At 41.7% G+C, this 24234-nt stretch overlaps 1 protein-coding gene across 6 annotated transcripts in view; it reads right to left on the bottom strand.

Moving 5' to 3' along the window:
- RBM6 (RNA binding motif protein 6) overlaps nucleotides 1-24234 on the bottom strand; it is a 110840-nt gene that overhangs the window by 17941 nt on the left and 68665 nt on the right. For 5 of the 6 annotated variants that reach the window (XM_045989810.1, XM_045989809.1, XM_045989813.1 and 2 more), the window contains one exon: nucleotides 4558-4632. In XM_045989810.1, the coding sequence (XP_045845766.1) occupies nucleotides 4558-4632 (75 nt within the window). Of the gene's footprint in view, nucleotides 1-4557; nucleotides 4633-5573; nucleotides 5741-24234 lie in introns of all 6 variants that reach the window. The other variant, XM_045989811.1, reaches the window with a different exon arrangement.

The following is a 24234-nucleotide window of genomic DNA, read 5'->3' as shown; positions in this document are numbered from 1 at the left end:
GGGGAAGCAGGTTCCCCACTGAGCAGAGAGCCGAATGTGGGCCTCGATCCCAGGACCCTGAGATCATTACCTGGAGCCGAAGGCAGGGGCTTAACCCACTGAGCCACCCAGGTGCCCATGTTCACCTGTTTCAAATGCCCAATAATTTCCTTCTTTCTTTCTTTCTTTTTTTTTTTTAAGATTTATTTATTTATTTGAGAGGGGAAGGGGCGGAGAGGTAGAGGGAAACAGAGTAACTCAAGCAGACTCCTACGCTGAAAGTGGAGCCTGATGCGGGGCTCTATCTCATGACCCCAGAGATCATCACCTGAGCTGAAACCAAGAGTCAGATATATAACCAACTAAGCCACCCAAGCACCCCCAATGATTTCCAGTATACACACAGTGCAACCATCACCACAATCTAACTTTAGAATATTTTCTTTTTAAAGATTTTATTTATTTATTTGACAGAGAGAGCACACAAGTAAGTGGAGTCAGGCGGAGAGAGAGGTGGAAGCAGGCTACCCGCTGAGCAGAGAGCCTGATGCGGGGCTTGATCCCACGACCCTGAGATCATGACCGGAGCTGAAGGCAGAGGCTTAACCCACTGAGTCACCTAGGCACCCCTAGAATATTTTCACTGACCCAAAAATGAACCTCGTGGAATCATTTCGCATTCTCACCACCAGTCCCATGGAATAGTGCAATATAAGGTGCTTTGTGTCTGGCATAGTGTTTTCAAAGTTTATCCATGTTTTAGCATGTTGCAGCACTTCAATCCTTTTATTTATTTCAAAGATTTACTTATTTGAGAGAGAGAGGGTATGTGCATGTGCACACAAGCAGGAGGGCCAGAGGGAGAGAGAATCTTAAGCAAATTCTGCCATTAGCAAAGAGCCTGATGCAGGGCTTGATCTCACAAGACTGAGATCATGTACCTGAGCCAAAACAAGAGTCGGAGGCTCAACTGACTGCGCTACCCAGGAGCCCCATTCATTCCTTTTAACTGCCAAATAACATCCACTGTAGTGCTGTACTGCGTGTTGTTGGTCTATCCATTCATCAGTTGATGGATTTTTTGTTGTTTCCACTTCTAGGACATTACAAATAATACTGCCATAAATATATTTTTTTGGCAGCTTCCACATCAGATCAAAGGTCACATATGCAGGGCTGGTGCATTCCTTCCAAAAAAGTGCAGAAATTACAAGTACTCCTGAGACAGCTAAGCAAGTGGCTTGTCATCTTAGGGGACAATGTAACTAAGCCATTCTGTTCTTTCAAGCAACAGTTTTGGCAATAGCTATGTAATTTTTACAACAGATATCAAAATTTGCTCTCTGCCAGTTAACAGAAAGCAGAGTTTGGGGCGTGGGGGTGGCTCAGCTGGTGAGCATTCAACTCTTGGTTTCAGCTCAGATCATGATCTCTGAGGTATCCCTCCCTCTCTGCCCCTTTCCCTGCTCATATGCTCACTCTCTCTTGAAAGTAAGTAAATTAACCTTAAAAAAAAAAAATTGAGTTCAAAATTGTCTCTTTAATCCTGGCTCCCTCTATCCCTGATTATAAAAGAAACAATACATGTGCATTATAGCTCATACAGAAAGTATAAGAGGGGGAAATCACCCATAATCTCAAACTATAGAGGCAATCACTATTAAAATATCAAATGTTATAAAAATCCCAATGGTCGGGGCGCCTGGGTGGCTCAGTGGGTTAAAGCCTCTGCCTTCGGCTCAGGTCATGATCCCAGGGTCCTGGGATCAAGCCCCGCATCGGGCTCTCTGCTCTGCAGGGAGCCTGCTTCCTCCTCTCTCCCTAGTTGTGATTTCTCTCTGTCAAATTAATAAAATATTAAAAAAAAAAAATCCCAATGGTCTTTTTGTAGAAATGGAAAAGCTGACCCTAAATTTATATGGAATTGTAAAAGACACTCAATAGCCAAAAGAACTTTAAAAAAGAACAAAGTTGAAAGACATACTTACCAACTTCAAAACTTGTGACAGAGCTACAATAATCAAAACGGCATGGTACTAATGTAAGGATAAAAATATACAACAACAGAATAAAACTGAGTGTCTACAGAAATAAACCTACAGATCTCTGGTCAACTGCTTTCCAACAAGGGTGCAAGACCATTCAATGGGAAAAGAATAGTTAATTCAGTAAATGATTCTGGGACAAGAGGATACACACATGCTCAAGAATGAAGCTGCCCTTTACCTCACAGCATGAACAAAAATTAACTCAGAACAGATAAAAGCTTTAAATATAAAAGCCCAAACTATAAAATTCTTAGAAGAAAACACAGGGGTAAATCTTCATCACCACGGATTTGGCAACTGTTTCCTGACACCAAAGGTATAAGCAACAAAAGAAAACAACAGCTGAAATTGGACTTTATCAAAATTAATTTTTGTGCAAAAAACATGGTAAGAAAGTAAAAGACAACATACAGAACGGGAAAAAATAAATGCAAATCACATATCTGATTAGGGATTTATATCCAGAATCCAGTATAAAGAACTCTTACAACTTAACAACAAAAAGACAAATGACCCAATTAAAAATGGGAAAAGTACCTGAATGAACATTTCTCCAAAGAAGATACAAAAGTGGCAACAAATACATAAAAAGATGCTCAACATCATTAGTTACTAGGGAAATGCAAATTAAAATCACGAGATACTATTTTATACCCACTTAGGATAGCTATTACCAAAAAAAGGGCTGGGGTGCCTGGGTGGCTCAGTTGGTAAAGTGTGCCACCCCTGATGTTGGGGCTGAGAATTTGAGCCCCACAATGGATGTGAAGATTACTTAAAAATAAAAAAAAATTTTAAAAAGGGTTAAAATTACAAATGTTGGCAAGGGCATGCATAAATTTGAACTCTCATACGTTGCTGGTGGAATGTAAAATGGTGCAGCTGCTGTCTGTGGAAAATAGCCTGGTGATTCCTCGAAGAGTTAAAACATAAAAGTACCATATGATTTGACAATGTGTGTTCAGGCAAAAACTTGTACATGAATGGTCACAGCAGTCTTATTCATAACAGACAAGAGGTGGAAACACCCCAAATGTCCATAAAATGATGAATGGATAAACAAAATGTGGTACAGCCATATATTATTATTCATCCATAAAAATGAGTGACATACTGATACACACTACAACATGGACAAACCCTGACTACGTGCTTACTGAACAAAGGCAGACACAAAAGGTCAAATGCTCTATCACTCCACTTACATGAAATGTCTAAAACAGGCAAATCCGTGGATATAGAAAGCAGATTAGTGGTTTATTAGGAAATGAGGGAAAGGAGACTTAGGGGTGACTATTCAATAGATACAGGGTTTCCTTTCGAAGTGATGAAAAGTTCTAGAACTAGACATAATGATGGTTGTATCACACTGTGAATGTACTTAATGCCAGTGAATTGTATGTTTTAAAATTGTTAAAATGATAAATTTAATGTTATGTGTATTTTAACACAATTAAAAATTTTTTTTTTATATTTTAAAAGGATTTTATTTATTTATTCATGAGAGACACAGAGAATGAGAGAGAGGGAGAAGCAGGCTCCCCACTGAGGAGGGAGCCTGATGTGGGGCTCGATCCCAGGACCTCCGGATCATGACCTGAGCCAAAGGCAGATGCTTTACCATCTGAGCCACCCAGGCGCCCTAAAAAGTTAAATGTTTTCCTTAAAATGACACCATGAAATATGAGTGCTTTGGCTAATGACAACCACAGCTATACAAATGATATTTCACTGAGACTAATAAAATGTCAAGCTAAAGTTTTTACTGAGTTTTATCAAGTTCTATAATGAACTTTTAATGAATCATGGTTCAGAAACTTTATAAATTTTTCATAATTATTTCTGAAACTAAATAGCAGCAATGAAAAATGACAAATTTTATTTTCATGCTTATCTGCAAGCCAGCTGGACTTCCAGTAAGAGTATAGCCTAGGGGCACTTGGGTGGCTCAGTCAGTTAAGCATCTGCCTTTAGCTTGGGTCATGATCCCAGGGTCCTGGTACTGAGCCCTGTATTGTGCTCCCTGGTCTGTGGTGAGTCTGCTTCTCCCTCGGCAAACCCCCCCACCACTTCATGCTCTCTCTCTCAGATAAATAAAATCTGAAAAGAGTATAGCCTAAAATCTTTAAATATGCCATTCTAGAAGACTATTAGACTTTAAGAGAGGTAAAATGCCATGAAATTTGCACCTCTCATAGATCCAACCTCTCCCAATACTAATCCCCTATAACCACCCTAAGGAAGCATCACCAGGGAGAGGCTGTAAGTCAATGGAATTCAAAATCAATTAAAAAGCGTGGTGTGTGTCCCTTGAGAAAATGCCTCCAACAGGCCCAGAACCCTCTATGGCCACAGGTAGCAGCTGGAAAGCATGAATGGTGGCTGCCCTGACCGTCGGTTCATGTGAAGTGAACCAAGGTAGTAGAGCTTTGCCCTTGGCAATGCATTCGACCAGGGGGCACTCCTGGAGACACAGAGGAGCTGTGAGGCTGGATCCTTACCTCTAAGGAACAGAATTCTTGGCACTTACCCGTTTGCAGTACCAAAAATCTGGGCCTGGTATATACTCAAGGGTGACTTCTTTGTCATGGATCATTAGAGTCCCCTGTGAAGACAAAGACAGAGCCATCAACATCAACCCTCAGAGAAACAGAGAGACAGGAAGGCACAGAGAGCCTTTCCAGTCCCCAAGCTGAAACATTTTACAAAGAGTGAACCTATTTATCGACAAAAGGAAATGGCTGTTTGAAGCCACAGACTTGGGGCAGTGTGGCAGAGCAAGCTCAAGCTTAGGGAAAGGGTGTGGGAGAAGGTGAGATCAGTCTTCAGCCTCGGCTCTTGTGGGTCAGGGTGCTGTCCTTGGGCAGGTTAGGCCAAGTCTACTTCTCCAGAGGTCACGCAGCACACTCTCATGAGTCCCAGCAAGCCCCCCACCTGACTCGGAGCTAGCACACTATCAGAGGCAAACTCTTCCTTCTGCAGCACAGAGGCACAGGAGCCCTCTCAATCATCTTCTTGTCCATGGCTAACTCACATCTCCTTGGAGAGGTAGGTAGGGCTCTTAACTGTGGTGCCTGAAAACTTTCTTTAGAACACTGGCTGCGTGGCAAAAGCCCCAGGAAAAAGAGGTACAACCCTGATGACCGGCAGAAAGGAGGAAGGTGAAGCTTCACAGCAGGTCCCATCCTTATGGCAGGAACCTGAGTGGCCAATGGTGCCAGCGGAGGTGCTGGTGGCGGCGGCAGCAGCATCACTCTGGCGTGGAGCCTACAGAGTGAGCTAGCCATGAGATCTGAGGAGCAACCATTGGCAAATAAGCACTTTGGGGAAGTCTGGCACAGGAACAGGTGGGGGAAAAAGGCTCAATAAACTTGCGGTTACAGAGCTCCTTTGCCTCTGCATTTTGGAAAAGTCACGAATTCTATTTCACATCAAGAAAAAGTAAGGTTATTAAACACTAGCCAGCAGATCTGTGTTAGAGCAGAGGAAAAAAAAATCTCTGCCTACTGACAAGAGACCCTCACCCACACTGGTAAGTGAACTAACCGAGGATGCGACTCTGGAACTAGCCCCTGCGCTGTGTTCATTCTCCGCCCTCTAGGGTCCTCTGTGTCTCCTCAGACAGGGCTCTGAGTTCTACAAGGCATTTCTCTGCAATTGGACCTCAGTTTCTTGCTTGAATCCATACATCTGTCAAATAATGCTTTACCTCTCTGCTTTTCACATCAAAAGAGTCAAGAAAAATACATAGAATAAAATTATTGTCTTGTCAAAACCAAAGGAAATCTGCCCACCTACCTAGGTCCTAGATTCTGGTCTCTGAGAAATTGTTTCGTGGCTTGTTCTCAGGCTAGAAGATGATGATAATAAAAATCTGCTATCATTTATTAAGCGCTTACTCAGAGCCAGAAATGGTTAAGTATGTGATCTTATTTAATCCCTTGATGATCCCATAAAATAGTATCATCTCCACTTCACAGATGAGGAAACATGCTTGGAGCCAAGGTCACCCAGAGGGCTAAAGGCAGAGCCAGATTTACATGTGGGCTGTAAATAAGGGACCTCCTAGGGCATTCATCAACTCCCACTCTGTATTAAGGACAAGCAATCTGCTCTTGGAAACCCATCCAGGAAAGAGAAGAACTCTGCAGGCAGGGAGGTCAGGGGAATATCACTCTGCCCAGCTCTCTCATACAGGAGGTCAGCAAGGATGGTACCCTTCTACCTAGAGGCAGTATATCACATCATTTAAGAACATGGACTCTGGGTCAGGTTCCCTAAGTTTGAATCTTGCCTCCGCCTCATGACCTCCAACAAGGACCTTATTAACTTCTTTGTGCTTCAGTTTCCTCATTTATAAAGTAGGGATAATAGTACCTGTTTCATAAGGTGGTTATGAAGATTAAGTAAGTTAATACATGTAAAGAGCTTAGCATGAAATATAGTGAGGGCTCAATAACTGTATTTCGACTCCTAAGTGCTAAAAAAAAAGGACTAGCATCAATTGGCAGGTGAGACTAGACAGATCAAAAGCCACTCACTTCGCCTCACTTGCCTGTCAGGTAATATTTCACAACCATTTCAATCTACTAAAAAGACTAAGCTTCACAGGAATTGGTCACTGCAGGTCGGAACCTGTGCCTTCATGCTAGCACTTAGTTGTCAAATGCTGGGCCAGATCTTAGTGTCCAGGCTAAATCTTTCTCACCTTTTATTGTCAGTAACAAGTACAGTACTTGGTACAGAAAAGGAACTTAATAAGTGCTTGTGGAAGGGACAAAAGACTGAATGGATCCAACGATCCCTGGAAGACTGGAGTGCTCAGCACATAGTGGCTCTGGAGGGCGGTACTGCTGTCATAGTGCGCATCTGTATACCCTGGCCACAAAACGTGTGGGCTGCCGTTTGAAGAGTGAACAGTGCCACTGGCACAAGGCACTACTGTGAACACAATCATTTGCAAATTTTTATTTCACCACTTGGAGGTGTCAGTATACTCAGGAATTCCTAAGGCAAGGAGTCTTTATACTTCTAGGGTAACAAATATGCCACTCCAGGAATCATGGATGACTTCCATCCAGGGTAGGAAACTCCTGCCAGGAGCACTCATTAACATACCAACTTTGAGAAGATTGCCTTCCCCTCAGGAGTCACAAAGGTAACGATTTCCAATTCCTCAGAGTCCCCTACCGCTAGGACGGCTTTCTTTTCTTTTCAATCCGCACAGGGCTAGACATAAGGCTGCCAGGAAACCACTGCTAAAGAATATGAAATGCTTTTAACATCACCATTAAAAACAGCCAATTGGGGGCACCTGGGTGGCTCAGTGGGTTAAAGCCTCTGCCTTCGGTTCAGGTCATGATCCCTGGGATCGAGGCCTGCATCGGGCTCTCTGCTCCGCACGGAGCCTGCTTCCTCCTCTCTCTGGCTGCCTTTCTGCCTACTTGTCATCTCTGTCAACTAAATAAATAAAATCTTAAAAAAAAAAAAGAACAGCCAATTGTTTTAGTAGGAATAAACAGACAGAGAAATCACCTGAGTGACAGCAATCAGGTTTATCTATAATTTGCTTCCCCAGCTGCTGTAACACACAGGCTGCCCACATATACCCAGCACCGGTGACATGCACTGTGACCCTCCCTATCCTGGCCAGACCCTTTCTTCAGATTTCATAGGGTAAAGATCTGCCAGTGTCTCCTAGGGAAGCAAACTGTGGAGAGTTGGATTAATAAATGAGTTGGATAAATATTAATAAATAATAAATTAATAAGTCATTAATGAATGATTTCATCATTTTAGTTGTCCACTTTTAATTGTCTATTATCTACCATCTTCACACATCAGGATTTTTATTCATCATTTTAATTATTGGATTATTAAGCTTCTAAAGCAAAGGTACCACGAAGACCACGAGTCTGATTAACCAGGTCTGGTTCCTAAAGAGGCATCAGATATTTGAAAATAAAACCAGAGACACCTTCTTTCTCAATAGTGTTAGACAGAGGGGAGCCTGGGTGGCTCAGCGGGTTAAAGCCTCTGCCTTTGGCTCAGGTCATGATCCCAGGGTCCTGGGATCGAGCCCCGCACTGGTTCTCTGCTCGGTGGAAAGCCCGCTTCCCCCACCCCTGCCTGCCTTTCTGCCTACTTGTGATCTCTGTCAAATAAATAAAACTTAAAAAAAAAAAAAAAAAGTGTTAGATAGGCATAAATTAGATCAAAACCCGCTGAAATTTATCTCCCAGGCCCAAAGCCCTCACTTGACAAAGTTACATATAGTTATTCCTAAGTATATCCCCAGGGGTCTTAATGTAAAGCTGCAGAAAGCTAGAGCTAACTGCATTCCTGGAGAGTAAAGCCAGTCAAGTCCTTATCCTCCACCTCAGGGACACTAGAGAGGAGCACACTCTGGGTCTGAGGGCAGCTGAACTCAACATCCACATTTCCATTTCCCTTTCCAGCTGCTGCTCCTGGAGACTTGATCATTTCATTCTGTGACTGTCAACCTGTGAAAAGGACTTGGTAAGAGAATCATGACTCTACCACATGGTCCAGCTGGCTCATAACCAAACCCCAAGAATCCTTTCTTAAGGTACTGGGGAGGTACAAGAGCAAATGGGAAGGGAAGAACATTTCTGGCCAGCAGCTTGGCATGTTTGTTGATGATCTCCCAACACAAGCATGGTCACAATCACATTTTGTACCAAGAGCACGGTTGTTGTGCGACAGAACAAGTCATCCCATTGAAATATGGAGAGAGACAGACAGGATCAAAAGGCAGGGAGAACATATGTGAGCCTCATGAATACAACTCACACTGAAATATCAGCAATCCCTCCTCAAAGATTTGTGCTTCTTCCAAACATAGGATGGGAGAATCAGGCTACTGGTGGCTGAGAACTGGTATTGTTTATCAGAGATAGTAATCTTTATTCACAAGGCAGTTACAGTTTACAAAAGCATTCTTCACAAATGTTACTTGGCTCAATTCTCACAAGCACAGCATGTATGAAACCTAACCTGCACATGGGGAAGTATGGCTGGGATACATGGAACAGCCTGCCCAAGATCACAGAGCTCCTGAGCAACACATAGGGAACCGAAAGTCAGGTTTTCTTTCTGCCATACTGCTTGCTCTTCCTTCTACGCCTCCAGGGAGTCAGCCAACTCATAATAGCTGCCACACCAAAGAGGTGGCTTCTGATCAAAAGATGCATAAAGTCTAAAGAAATTCGCAGGCAACGGCCCCACAGGGATTTTCTTAGAGAGACTAACATAAAGACCCTGCTCCCTGATAGCGTTGCCAATCCCCCAAACTGGTCTGCTCAAGTGGTCTTTGTGTTTTCTAAGCACTACAATTACTCTAAGGCATAGTGCCTAAGACAAAGAGAGCTGTCAGTAAGCAGCTGCTACCAGCAGTTTCAACAACCCAGCAATCAAATGGATTTGCAGAAAGAGTAAAGCAAGAGGAACCAAATAAGAGGTTTAAAACAGATGTATGTCGAACCTCTTAGTGTAAAAGGGTAGTTTTTACAGAAATCTTTTGCAAAGCAGCCAGGTTCATTCTTTCTGGTGCAAGGATATGTTATAGTTCAAACATCTTGGAAAACTCAGTATTTCCAAAGGCAAAACTAAAATGAAGCAGAAAGAGGAAAGGAGAGGGAGGAAAGAGGGAAGTAGAGGAAGAAATCCTTAGGGAAGCACACAGAATGCTCTGTGACAACTCTGTAGTAGTTCTGTTCAGTGATCTCTATACCCTCTGTTAGACTGGCTTTTTCTTTTCTTCTCTTTCTTTTTTCTTTTTTGAAGATTTACTTATTTGAGGGATGCCTGGGTGGCTCAGTCGTTGGGTGTGTGCCTTCGACTCAGGTCATGATCTCAGGGTCCTGGGACTGGGCCCCATGTCGGGCTCCCTGCTCAGCGGGAAGCCTCCTTTCCCTCTCCCACTCCTCCTGCTTGTGTTTCTGCTCTCGCTCTCTCTCTCTCTCTCTCTGGCAAATAAATCTTAAAAAATTTTTTTCATTTATTTAAGAGAGGGAGAAGGTCTTCAGCAGACTCCATGTTGAGTGTGGAGCTTATACAGAGCTCAATCTCACAATCCTGAGATCACAACCCGAGCAGAAACCAAGAGCCGGACACTTAACCGACTGTGCTATCCAAGAGCCATAGACTGACTTTTCACAGAACAGGATCTAAGTCACTCTCTGAGCAGCAAGGAGATGAGACCATAATGGGAGCTCCACTAGAAATAGAATCTCACTTCAGGGTCCAATTTAAAGTTGAGGGGCAAGAAAACACTGCACTCTCAGCTAATACTTCATCTTGATATCTTTCCTTATCTAGATGAATGCACAAACATTTTTTTCTGCTTAGCAATATTTTTCATGGGGCATCTGGGTGTCTGTCTGTTGGTTAAGCATCTGTCTTCAGCTCAGGTCATGATCCTGGGATCAAGCCCCATGTCAGGCTCCCTGCTTAGCGGGAGCCAGCGCTTCTCCTCCTCCCTCTGTCTCCCTGGCTTGTGGTCTCTGTCTCTGTAATAAATAAATAAAATCTTTTTACTACCTGACCAGTTTGTCTGTCATTTCCTAAGAGGCCACAAAGAGCACTTTGCTAAAGTCTTATTTGTGCTCTCTGAAGCAGCATGGCTGGCCTGTATTTCACTCAGCCTAACCCAACAGGCTCAGAGCTAGCCAGAGACAGGGTCTCCAGATGAACTCTGCTCCAGGAACACAATACACTCTAGGCCAGGCCCCGACATACAGCAACTTGATTGTTTCAAAGGTATCTGGTGCTGAGAATATATTCCACCCCCTCCAGCACCACACCCTGCTAGTCTGTGGTGTATTTTAAAATAAGATCTCAGTTCTTCTACCAAATGCCTCTTGTCATTATGAAAGAAAACGTGCAGTCTCTGAGATAATTTCATCAACTTAGCTCCCACACTTGTCTACTAGGGTCTCCACAAAACTCTCCCGCTCTAGGAGTCATTAGGGTCAAAAACAAAGAGGCAAAATATAAACAAAAAAATGAGTAAGCAAATAAGTAAATAATCAAAACTGCCAAAAGTCTTTTCTCTCCCTGTGAGAAGGTGAGGTTCTATCAGAGACTGAGACCAGGTAGATGGGGCACTCACCAAACTCCTTCACCACAAACATCTTACTATGAAGAATAATTACAAGATTCCCCTGAAACTCATAATACAGTATATGTTAACTAAATTGAATTTAAATAAAGAGTTTAAAAAAATTACAAGATCCAGCTATTAGTACTTAGAATAACCGAATAAATGTGAACCACTAAAATGCAAATATTTTTGAAACTTTGTTATAATTCTGTATTTTAAAAAAATATTTAGGGATTTATTTATTTGAAAGAGAGAGAGAGCATGAGCAGGAGGGGTCGAGGGAGAGAGACTCTGAAGCAGACTCGGTCCTGAGCGCAGAGCCCAAAATGGGGTTCAATCTCATGACCCTGAAATCAGAGCTGAGCTGAAATCAAGAGTTGGTCACTTAACTGACTGTGCCACCGAGGCACCTTAATTTTGTATGTTTTAAAGCAGTATTTCATCTAATGTTGACAAGGACCTCAGCCTAATTAAGATTTCCCTGATCAATAATAATTTATTTCCAAGTGGAAGCAGAAGATCATATTTGAACACGTCATAAGATGTGATAATCCTCAGAATTCCCTTCAGATTCAGGCTTCTATAACCACCATTTCACTTTTTTTTCCCTCAGTTGGTTTCACAACGTAATGAAATCAAAGTACTCATAAAGTCGAGCAGATATAGAAACAAGACACAGCTTGTTCCTTCCTAACAATTTTCTCAGATAGCCCTAAAATAGTTGTGGGGTATGCAGGGCAGAGGTTTTAGTCGCAGATAAAAGAAAGGCTCTCTGCCGATTGACACCCTTAGGGCCATTTTCTACCCACACCGTTGAATACTAGAACACTATTTAACACTCTTGCATATTCTGAAGTGACCTTTTTAAAAAAAGATTATTTATTTATTTGAGAGAGAGAGAGAGAACAGAGGGAGGAACTGAGAGACAAGGACAAGCAGACTTTACACTGAGCACAGAGCCTGATGCAGGGCTCCATCTTGCAACCCTGAGATCATGACCTGAACTGAAACCAAAAGTCGGATGCTCAACTGGCTGAGCCACCCAGGCACCCCCTGTGATGACTATTGTTCCAGCACCCCAACACTCATTTCTCTGGAAAAAGTGGCCCTAAATTCAACATATACACATGCTTCACTGTCTAGGTCTCTAAACTGAGTTACTGTAAAGGAAGAAGAGGGGAGTTTCTAAAATCAACATGGTAAATGTAAAGCTTCTTCCTTTACTTCGTTTACTGAGTAACATAATCAAAGATTTTCTCTCTCATTTCTTTTGCCTACAGAGCTCAGGCTGGGACGTGGGAGGAATAGCCAAGAGAAAATACAAGGCCCCAAAGTCCTAAGACACTGCACAGATCACACTGCTGAGCCCACCACAAAGGCTGCAGAGTGCTCCCCAGATACCTCCCAAAGAACTGGCAGCTATTCTTCTGGCCTCACCAATGGAGATTATTTCTACTGGCTCTTCATTTGCTACCTCCCACCCAAGAACCTCAGCTCCCTTGAAGGCCATCACTATTAGCCTCTCTGGCTTCAATGTCCTTGCTAAGACTTTTCAAAAAAACAAAAAACAAAACAAACAAAAAAAAACAACCCTGACATACTTTCTGCAGAAACAATGCCCTAAACAGATGAACAGAACACAGTGCCACCAGACTTCTGAACACACACTGTTCAACTGCCATTGTAGGGAGGTAACCACCCACCATTATTTTTTTCTTAGGCAAAAAGCTACAGATCCAGGGCACCTAGCTGGCTCAGCTGGAAGAGCATGAAACTCTTGATCTGAGGATCAGGAGGTTCAAGCCCCATGCTGGGTGTAGAGATTAATAAAAAAAAAAAAAAAAAAAAAAAAAAAAAGACCCAATGACACTGTGACAGTAGCTACAACACTAAGAATGGAAGCTCTGAGTCAGAAAAGGTCCACTGGGACAAAAGATTAGTAGGACCCTAAACCTTTTCTGTCTACTCATTCTCACATGGGAATAAGGGAATTATCAAACTTCAGTCCTAATAAAAACAAGAGGTGGCTTTTCACATTTAAGACAAGCTCAAGTCAAGTTATTCCACACTGAGGAAGCAAAATTTGCTGAGCTATATAATGGCTGCCATTGCAGCAGGTACCTATAGGGAATGAGGGAATGATCTCTACACAGGGCAGAAATCTCAGGTATTCTAGGAATTTGAGAGAAGACAAAGCCAAGAGGTCTCTAATGATGTCCCCGCTGGAGTTGCTGCCAAGTGCTACAAAGACACAGCCCACAGACATCAAGAAACTCTCCCTGATCTAACCTGTATGTATGTCTTGAAAATCTAATAGGCTTAAACCCTTGGATACTTTTTTTTTTTTAAGATTTTATTTATTTGACAGACAGAGATCACAAGTAGGCAGAGAGGCAGGCAGAGAGAGAGAGGAGGAAGCAGGCTCCCCGCTGAGCAGAGAGCCCCATGTGGGACTCGATCCCAGAACCCTGGGATTATGACCTGAGCCAAAGGCAGAGGCTTTATTTAACCCACTGAGCCACCCAGGTGCCCCGACCCTTGGATACTTTAAAACACCCTCAGATCTAAGACATACCATCCAATGTATTAAAAGGTATCCTTCAAACTACTTAAGCTCTCAAAATAACCAAGTGATTGTATAATTGCCATATAATTGCCCCTAGTGCAAGCCATCATCTCGTCACATCTCAACCACTACACTAGACCCTAGGGCCTTCTGCTCTGCAGTTTCTCCCTTCTCCCCTCTAGTCAAGACTATACACTGCCACAAAAAAAGTTTCCCTAGGTGTTATTTTAATTTTGCTGTATTCAGGTGGCTCTCCCATGTCTTCAAATTCAAAATAAAATGCAAGGCTCTTGACAACCTACTTTGCACTTTCCAAGTTATTCATCTGACTACTTCCCAGAGTATGAGGACAAAAATCAGGTAGCGGGATGCCTGGGTGGCTCAGTTGGTTAAGCGGCTGCCTTTGGCTCAGGTCATGATCCCAGCGTCCTGGGATAGAGTCCCACATCGGGCTCCTTGCTTGGCAGGGAGCCTGCTTCTCTCTCTGTCTCTGCGGCCACTCTGTCTGCCTGTGCTCACTCTCACGCTCTCTCTCTCTGACAAATAAATAAAATCTTAAAAAAAAAAAAAAGAATCAGGTAGGAATCTGGGAGCTATAGCAAACAAGATGTGGCTACCTCTAGTAAGAACAGAAAGAGCATATTACTATTTCCTATTTCCCTGAGTCCCAAGCCAGGTTCCAGGTTCCCAACGATGATAGGGTTGAAACCTCATAGAAGCACCAGAAATCTGGCAAGTCAAGAGGCGGCCTAGGTTGGAAGGACAAGAGCCTTCTACATCATGCAGAGACTAAAAAGACTGCTAAGAGTATATAAAGAAGGACTATAGAGTCAGAAACTATTCAACATTTATTAACCCAGTTAAGTATTTATTCAGCACATGTGTTGCCAGGTATAGCTCTAAACCGTGTGGACAGTGATTGGGGGGGGGGAGGTGAAAAGAAGGAAAGAAACACTCCTTGACCTCAGGAACCTTTCAATCTAGAGATGTCCAATTCTACCCGATGGCATCTGCTTTATTGTACATAGATCTCTGCCAGTCATTACCCAGGTACTCTGTCTGTCTTAGCAATTTACTCCTTCATTCCATATTTCTCAGGGCTCCAGTACCGTCTTGAAAATATCTAAGCAGATGCTGACAAGCACTCAACCTAAGCACTCGAAGGAGACACAGGGAGCATTTTCCTAGGCAAGGTGCCCAATCCAATGTTCTCTGACTTCAAGAAGTCTGCTGAGCTTGGAAACTTGATAGGAATAAATACAAACATGTTGGAGCTGGCACTCCTCCAGTATGTGGGGAACCCAACATATCCTGTATTGCTGTGAAGTCACATTACTCAAGAATTGGGTCCAAGAAAAAAACAAAAGACTTTTACCGTATACTTTTAAAATAAATACCTCAGAACTAGACAATATGAGCACTACCAGACACACAGGCAGACACAATCAATGTGCTACTTAATAGTTGCAGGAGAATCTATAAGGAATGGAAAGAAGAAATGAGCTATTCAAGTGTCCACTGCAAATCCTGAATATGCCCCAAATCTAAGTAACAAAGATAGATTAACATCCAAGGCAGCCAGTACCTGGAGACATCCAGTCAAAAAATCCCCAAACAAACAAAGACCCCATAGCCCAAGGGAGAATTCAAAATGGCAATATGAATCCTAAACAGAAGTGAAACCCGGCCACTGGGGCTGTGAGTGGTCCAGGCAGTCCACCGCACGACTCTAATATGGGACCCAAGGAACTAACCATTTGGAGAAAGCTCCTGAAAAACCCAAAAGCTTTAGCATTTCCACTCCTAGATATGCACCCAAGAGAAATGAAAACATATGCCCACAGAAAAATGTGTACTTGAGTGTTCACAGCAGCATTATTCGTAATAGTGAAAAGTAGAAATAACCTAAATGTCCATCAACTAATTAATGGATAAAGAAAATGTGCTACATTCATATGATAGAATATTCAACCATAAAAAGAGATGACATTACCAATTCATATAGCAACATGGATGAACTCTGAAAACATAATGCTAAATGAAAGAAGCTAGTCAAAAAAGTGTATGACCCCATCTGTATGAAATATCTTTTTTTTTAACATTTTATTTATTTGACAAAGAGAGAGATCACAAGCAGGCAGAGAGGCAGGCATAGATGGTGGGGCAGGAAGCAGGCTCCCCACCGAGCAGAGAGCCCGATGTGGGGCTTGATCCCAGGACCCTGAGATGATGACCTGAGCTGAAGGCAGAGGCTTAACCCACTGAGCCACCCTGGCCCCCCTGTATGAAATATCTTGAACAGGCAAATCTGTAGAGACAGAAAGTAGACTAGTGGGCCTTTAGAGCATGGGAAGCGGAAAGTGGAGGGAAATGCAGAGTGACTGCTAATAGGCACAGCGCTTCTTTTCGAAGTAAAAGAAATGTCCAGGAATTATACGGTGGGAATGGTTGCAAAACCTTGTGAATATACTAAAAACTCTTAAGGAGTATACTTTAAAAGGGTGAATTTTATGGTATATGGTTTTCACCTCAATCAAAATAAAACAGAACAGAAGTTTCAGGGCTGCAAAACTACTGCCAGGACATAGACATTCAGTTATTTCATTCCTCCCTCTCTGCCACTCACTGGCTCACTTAACCCGCCTCCACCCTGAGAGACCCAGCCCTGAGTCCCAAGCCAGGTTCCAGGCTCAGCAGGCAATCTGGTTGAAGAGTCTCTTCTTCTGCCCCACCCCCCACTCAAGTGAGAGCCCATGTGCTCGCCAATAAATAATAGATAAATAAATAAATCAATCTTCTTCTTCCTTTTTTTTAAGATTTTATTTATTTGACAGACAAAGACCACAAGTAGGCAGAGAGGCAGGCAAAGAGAGAGGAGGAAGCAGGCTCCCTGCTGAGCAGAGAGCTGGATGTGGGGCTTGATCCCAGGACGCTGGGATCATGACCTGAGCTGAAGGCAGAGGCTCTAACCCACTGAGCCACCCAGGTGCCACTAAATAAATCTTCTTAAAAAAGAAAAGGAAAATTAGCGAACTTTAACTAGAAAGGAACATCTATTCTCTCAACAAAAACATGGCCAAAAAGCAATCTGGCTGAACTTGAATGAATAAACTTTTAGGGGTGTGAATAAACTATTTATCCTTAATTTATTAGTCTTAAACACTTTAGTTATAAAATAACATGATCGTAATTACAACCACACCCCCAATACCTACACAATGGCAGACATATTAAACATGGTCGGGGATCAACAGCTACTGAATGATAAAAGAAGAGCTCTCCGCAGACTGAGACCCTTAGGCTAGGCAGTGATCAATGAAACTTTAAACTACTGGGTGACAGACTGGAGATAACACAGAAAATCCACCAAGTACAGCAAGTCCACTCATGGGTTTATATTAAGAGAAATGAGTATACCTATGCACCAAGAGACAGAATTTTGAAATAATGTCCTCCACCCAACCTACATGTCCTTTAACAGAGGAACTGATGAATACATTGTGATACACTCTTATGCTGAAAGACCATGTAACAATGAAAATGAACATATTCCAGTTATACACAAGATGAATTTTAAAAAACATTACTAAGCAAAAAGACAGGGAAAAGAATACATCCTGTGTGATTACGTATACATAAGGCTCAAAAGCATGTGAAAGGACTCTTCAGTATCAGAACCTAACAAGAGTGACTATCTCTGGGAAGGGTAGAAAGGAAAACAACCAGGAGAGGCCAGGAGGGACTTCTGCATATAATGCAACATTTTGCTTATTAATCTGGGCAGCAGTTACATAGGTGCTATAGACAGAATGCCTGTGGCCCCCAACCCCCTTCCAATTTAAACGTGATGTCCTAATCCCCAGCCTCATGCTATCTGGAAGTGGCACCTTTGGGAGGTAGTTATGTAATGAAGGTGGAGCCTTCATGAATAGAATTATTCTAAGAGATAACAGAGTATCTTTCTCTCCACCATTTGAGGATACACCTAGAAGACAACCATCTGCAAACCAGGAAGAAGACCCTCATAGGAAAATGAATTGGATGGCACCTTGATCTTAGACTTTCTTGCCTCCAGAACTTTGAGAAACAAATTTCTACTGTTTAAACCATCAAGTCCATGGTATTTTGTTACAGCAGCCCAAACTGATTAAGACAAGAGGTATATATAGTATGTGATAGATAATTCTCTGAACGGTAATGTTTGTGATATGCTCTTTTCCGTATGTATGCAATACAGGAAGGAAGGAAGAAAGGAAGTTGGTGAGGGAGGGAGGAAGGGGAAAAGAAATGATTTTAAGATATTGCCCTTTCAAGGCACCTGGTTGGCTCAGTCGTTAAGCATCTGTCTTCGGCTCAGGTCATGATCCCAGGGTGCTGGGATCAAGACCCGAATTGGGCTCCCTGCTCAGTGGGGAGCCTGCTTCTCCCTCTCCCATTCCCCGTGCTTATATTCCCTCTCTGGCTGTCTCTCTCTCTGGGAAAAAAAAAAAAAGACATTGCCTTTTCCTTTCTATCTTATTCAAGGTCTTTATAAGTTCCCTCACTGACAGGGCCATTTTAGGTCATCTAGCAATTTTCTAAAGCACATCATTTTAATTGCCATCAAACTTACTTAAGATATGCCACTTCAAATCTGTGAATAATGTCTTTATAACAAAGTTTATCCTAAGCCACAAGTACATTTTAGAACAAAATTACAGTAACAATAGTCAATTATTTCATTGGTCCTGTAAGTGAATTTGAATACTTATTTTATTAAAAATGTTATCTAACATTTTATATGATTATAACCTGAGAATCATCACTGAAATTGTGTTAAATTTCTTTACTTCTTTAGGGTCGTGTGGCTGGCTCAGCTGGTAGAGCATGTAACTCTTGATCTTGGGGTCATGAGTTCCAGCCCCACGTTGGGTGTAGAGAGTACTAAAAATTAATATATTTATTTTTAAAAAGATTTTACTGATTTATTTGACAGACAGAGATCACAAGTAGGCAGAGAGGCAGGTAGAGAGAGAGAGAGGAGGAAGCAGGCTCCCTGCTGAGCAGTGAGCCTGATGCGGGGCTCGGACCGGGGACCCTGGGATCACAACCTGAGCCGAAGGCAGAGGCTTTAACCCACTGAGCCACCCAGGCGCCCCTAAAGATTTATTTATTTACAGAGATAGATAGACAGAATGAGAGAGAGAGTGCCGGGGGGAGGGGCAGGCAGAGAGAATCCCAAGCAGACTCCATGCTGAGGACAGAGCCCATGCAGGGCTCGATGCCAAGACCCCAAGATCATGACCTGAGCTGAAACCAAGAGTCAGACACTTAACTGTCTGAAGCACACAGGCACCCTAAAAATAAAACTTTTTTTAAAAAAAGATTTTATTTATTTATTAATTTGAGAGAGACAGAGAGTGAGGGAGTGAGGGAGAGGGAGCATGAGCAGGGGGAGGGGCAGAGGGAGAAACAGAGCCAGATGTGGGGCTCAATTCCAGGACCCCGAGATCATGACCTGAGCTGAAGGTAGATGCATAACTGACTGAGCCATCCAGATGCCCCTAAAGACAAAATCTTTAAAAAAGTTTTTTTTTTCTTTACTTCTTTAAAAAACCAATGAACCAACTTACCCACCCCAGATTCTAGCAGTTGACCTCTATAAGCATCCAAAACTAGCATGGGCTAAAGCCAGTGATTAATATATCTCCCTCAAATGATACTTTGTGACTCAAAAGAACTGAGAAAATATATAGCAAAGACCGTAAAAAAAAAAAAAATTCTTTTCTGAGGGATAAATTCTTAGGAAATCCCATCTCATATTTAGGTAATATACTAATTTTCAACATTTCAGAAAAGTCTAGGGACACCTTAGTGGCTCAGTCAGTTAAGTATCTGCCTTTGCCTCAGGGTCATGATCCCAGAATCCTGGAATCGAGTCCCCCATCGGACTCCTTGCTCAGTGGGGAGCCTGCTTCTTCCTCTGCTTGACACTCCCCCTGCTTGTGCTCGCTCGCTCTCTCTGACAAACAAATAAACAAAATCTTAAAAAAAAAAAAAAAAGAAAAAGTCTAGGGGCACCTGGGTGGCTCAGTGGGTTAAGCCGCTGCCTTTGGCTCGGGTCATGATCTCAGGGTCCTGGGATCGAGTCCCGCATTGGGCTCTCCGCTCAGCGGCGAGCCTGCTTCCCTCTCTCTCTCTCTGCCTGCCTCTCTGTCTACTTGTGATCTCTCTCTGTCAAATAAATAAATAAAATCTTTGAGAAAAAAAAAAAAAGAAAGAAAAAGTCTAATAGGTGTTCCATATGTATTTACCTTAAGACTAGATGGGGTAACTAAGATGTCCTACCTTTTATCTTTTAGTTGAATATATATCAAGAACCAACAACTTATAAAAGAAATACAGGGGCGCCTGGATGGCTCAGTTGGTTGGGCGGCTGCCTTCAGCTCGGGTCATGCTTCCAGCGTCCTGGGATCAAGCCCTGCATTGGCCTCCCTGCTTGGTGGAGGGCCTGCTTCTGTCTCTCCCTCTGCCTGCTGCTCTGCTTACTTGTGCTCTCTATCTCTCTGTCAAATAAATAAAATCTTAAAAAAAAAAAAGAAAGAAATACAAATAACTAGTAATTAAATACGAAAATGTTCTATCTCACTAATAACCTAAGACAGGAAAATCAAATCCCTTCTTTGCTACACTGGCAACATTTTTTTTTTAAATATGAAATTTTTTTTAAAGGATTTTATTTATTTATTTGACAAAGAGAAACCACAAGTAGGCAGAGAGGCAGGCAGAGAAAGAAGGGGAAGCAGGCTCCCCACTGAACAGAGAGCCTGATGCAGGGCTTGATCCCAGGACCATGAGACCATGACCTGAGCTGAAGGCAGAAGAAGTCTAACACACTGAGCCACCCAGGTGCCCCAAAAATATGAAATATTTTAAACATACAGAAAATGACAGAATACAGTAACAAATATCCATGTACCGCTACCCAGTATGAGTATTTTGTTATTAATATTTGGCACTGGTTGGGAAGCGGGGAGAACAGGTACACTCAAACACTGCTGGTAAAAAAGAAAAAATTGGGAAACTTCTAGATGGCAATCTCACTACATTTACCAAGTCATAAAATATATTTACCTCTTAATCTGTCAAGTCTACCTGGAGGAAACTCACTTAAAGAAGTAATTAAGGATGTGTGACTATTTAGCTATAAGGGCGTTCATCAGCACACTGTTTAATAGAATAACGACAGACCTCAAAACATCAAATGAAGAACTAGTTAAATCATGGTGATTTATACTATGAAGCATTACAGAGCCATCAAAAATGATATGATAAAAATGTATTTAATGATAATGAAGTATGTCCACAACACTTGAAATAAAAAGGTTCTAAAATCACACATACAAAATTATACTACTTTGTACATATAGTGATTATAGATGATATGTGCATAGAAAAATCTGAAAAGGCACACATCAAAATAACAGCAGGAGTCTAATCAATATTTATAGAATATGTCATATAACAAGAGAGGAATGCACATTCCTCTCAAGCTTATGTGGAACACTCACTAATACAGACAACATTCGGGGCCATAATATGTCTTAACAAATTAAAAGAATAGAAAATCATACAATGTATGCTCTCAGACCACAAAAGAATTAAGCTAAAAATCAGTAACAGAAAGATAGCTATAAATCCTCAAATACTTCGGAGATTAAACAGCACATTTCTAAGTAACACATGGGCTAAGAAGAAATCTCTCAAGATAATTTTTTTTTAACTTGGAACTAAATGAAACTAAACACAATGAAATTTGTGGGTTGCAGTGAAAGCAGTGCTGGAGGGAAATTTATAGCACTGAATGCACATAATAAGAAAAAAATCTACAGACTAAAAATTGATAATCTAAGCTTCCACCTTAAGAAACTAGAAAAAGAGGGCGCCTGGGTTGCTCAGTGAGTTAAAGCCTCTGCCTTCAACTCAAGTCATGATCCCAGGATCCTGGGATCAAGCCCTGCATCGGGCTCTCCGCTCAGTGGGGAGCCTGCTTCCTCCTCTCTCTCTGCCTGCCTCTCTGCCTACTTGAGATCTCTGTCTGTCAAATAAATGGATAAAATCTTAAAAAAGGGTGGCTCAGTGGATTAAGCCGCTGCCTTCAGCTCGGGTCGTGGTCTCGGGGTCCTGGGATCGAGCCCCGCGTTGGGCTCTCTGCTCCGCAGGGAGCCTGCTTCCTCCTCTCTCTGCCTGCCTCTCTGCCTACTTGTGATCTCTCTCTGTCAAAATAAATAAAATTAAAAAAAAAAAAAAAAAAGAAACTAGAAAAAGAAAAGCAAATTATTTTCTTTTTAAAGATTTATTTATTATAAATAAATAATTAATTAATTAACTTCCCTTTAAAAAAATATTTATTTATTTATTTGACACAAAGAGAGACACACACACACACAGCAAGAGAGGGAACACAAACAGGGAGAGTGGGAGAGGGAGAAGCAGGCCCTCTGCAGAGCAGGGAGCCCAATGCGGGGCCCAATCCCAGGACCCTGCGATCATGACCCAAGCTGAAGGCAGACGCTTAATGACTAAGCCACCCAGGTGCCCCAAGAAAAGCAAATTAAATCCAAAGTAAATGGAAGAAAAAAAATGATAAAAATTAGAGTAGAGGGGTGCCTGGCTGGCTCAGTTGGAAGAGCATGCAACTTCTGATCTTAGCATTGTGAGTTCAAGTCCCACAATGGGTGTAGAGGTAACTTAAATAAATCTTAAAAAAATTTAGAGCAGGGGCGCCTGGGTGGCTCAGTGGGTTGAGCCGCTGCCTTCGGCTCAGGTCATGATCTCAGGGTCCTGGGATCAAGTCCTGCATCGGACTCTCTGCTCAGCAGGGTGCCTGCTTCACTCTCTCTCTCTCTCTGCCTGCCTCTCTGTCTACTTGTGATCTCTCTCTCTCTGTCAAATAAATAAATAAATAAAATCTTAAAAAAAAATTTAGAGCAGAAATCAATGAAACTGAAAACAGGCATCAATAGGGGAAAAAAAAGAAATCAATGAAACCAAAAGCTAGTTCTTTGAAAAGATCATGGACTGTGGGAAACAAACCAAGGGTTTTGGGTGGGAGGGGTAAAGGGGGTAGGTCAGTCTGGTGATGGGTATTAAGGAGGGCACATCCTGCATGGAGCACTGGGTGTTATACACAAACAATAAATCATGCAACACTACATCAAAAACTAATGATGTACTGTATGGTGACTAACATAATAAAAAAAAATAATAAAATTGATAAACATCTAACCAGGCTAAGAAAAAAAAAGAAGACACGTTACTAATATAAAACATGAAATAGGGGCATCACTACCAACTTTACAGACATTAAAAGACTAAAGGAATATTATGAATAATTATATGGCCACAAATTTGACGACCTAGATAAAAAGGACCAATTAAAAAAAAAAATCTGCCAAAACTCACACAAAAAAGAAAAGACAATCTGGATAGGCTTATACCTATTATAGAAGTTGGATCAATAATTAATAATCTTCCAAAACCAAAAGCACTAAGCCCACACGGGTTCACTGATGAAGCCTACCAAACATTTAGAAAGAAATTACACTAATTTTCTATAATCTGTTCTAGAAGATAGAAGTAGAATACTTCCTAACTCATTCTCTGCAGGCATCACCCTAATAGCAAAATCAGACACACTATAAGAAAATAACTACAGACCAATTATCTCCGACGATCATAATGCAAAATCTTCAAAAGAAAAATAGCAAATCAAAACCAATGATATATAAAAAGAATGATACACCACAACAACTGGGATTTATTCCAGGTATGCAGGACAGGTTCAATGTTCAAAAACCAATTAACGTAAATCATCATATGAACAGGCTAAAGAAAAAAAATCGCATGATATTATTAGATGCAGAAAAGCATTCAACAAAATCCAACACCCATTCATAATAAAAACTCTCAGAAAACTAGGAATAGGTGGGAAACTCTTTAACTTGATAAAGAAAACTGGGAGAAAAAAAAAGTAATAGCAATACAGAGTTTACTGGAGATGTTAACTCTTTCTTCTAACTTGTGTTTTACACTTTTTCTACAGACTGAATAATAGCCACACTGAAGAGCAGGTGTAGTGTTAAGGAACTAATGTAAGTAACTTTGGAAAACAGAATTTTGATTATATACTCACAGGCTGAAGACAAAAAGTACTATACTGTCCCCTCCTGTATTCTAGTTTTTCACAGGGGTACAAATGAACAATTCTGAAACTATGTAAACTCTTGGACTGAGGAAATAAGTAAATACACTGTAGATAATGAGACCTAGGGTTTTCCCTGCTAGGGAAGGGAACTATAATTAAGATTGGGGTAAAGCTGGATGAACTTTGTGATGCTGGACTGGAATTGGAATTATCGTGAAATCATGGTTTTTAATATATATGACATATTTTTTAGCTCTGTTCACTAAATAAATAAGGGAGAAGGGATGGCTCTTCCTCATAGAATTCTAACTGATGGAAATAGCAAATTACC

Source organism: Meles meles, chromosome 20 (assembly GCF_922984935.1).
Source record: "Meles meles chromosome 20, mMelMel3.1 paternal haplotype, whole genome shotgun sequence".
In the NCBI taxonomy this organism is placed as follows: domain Eukaryota; kingdom Metazoa; phylum Chordata; class Mammalia; order Carnivora; family Mustelidae; genus Meles; species Meles meles.
Note: the sequence above shows the minus strand (reverse complement) of the source record. Positions and strands in the feature narration are given on the sequence as shown.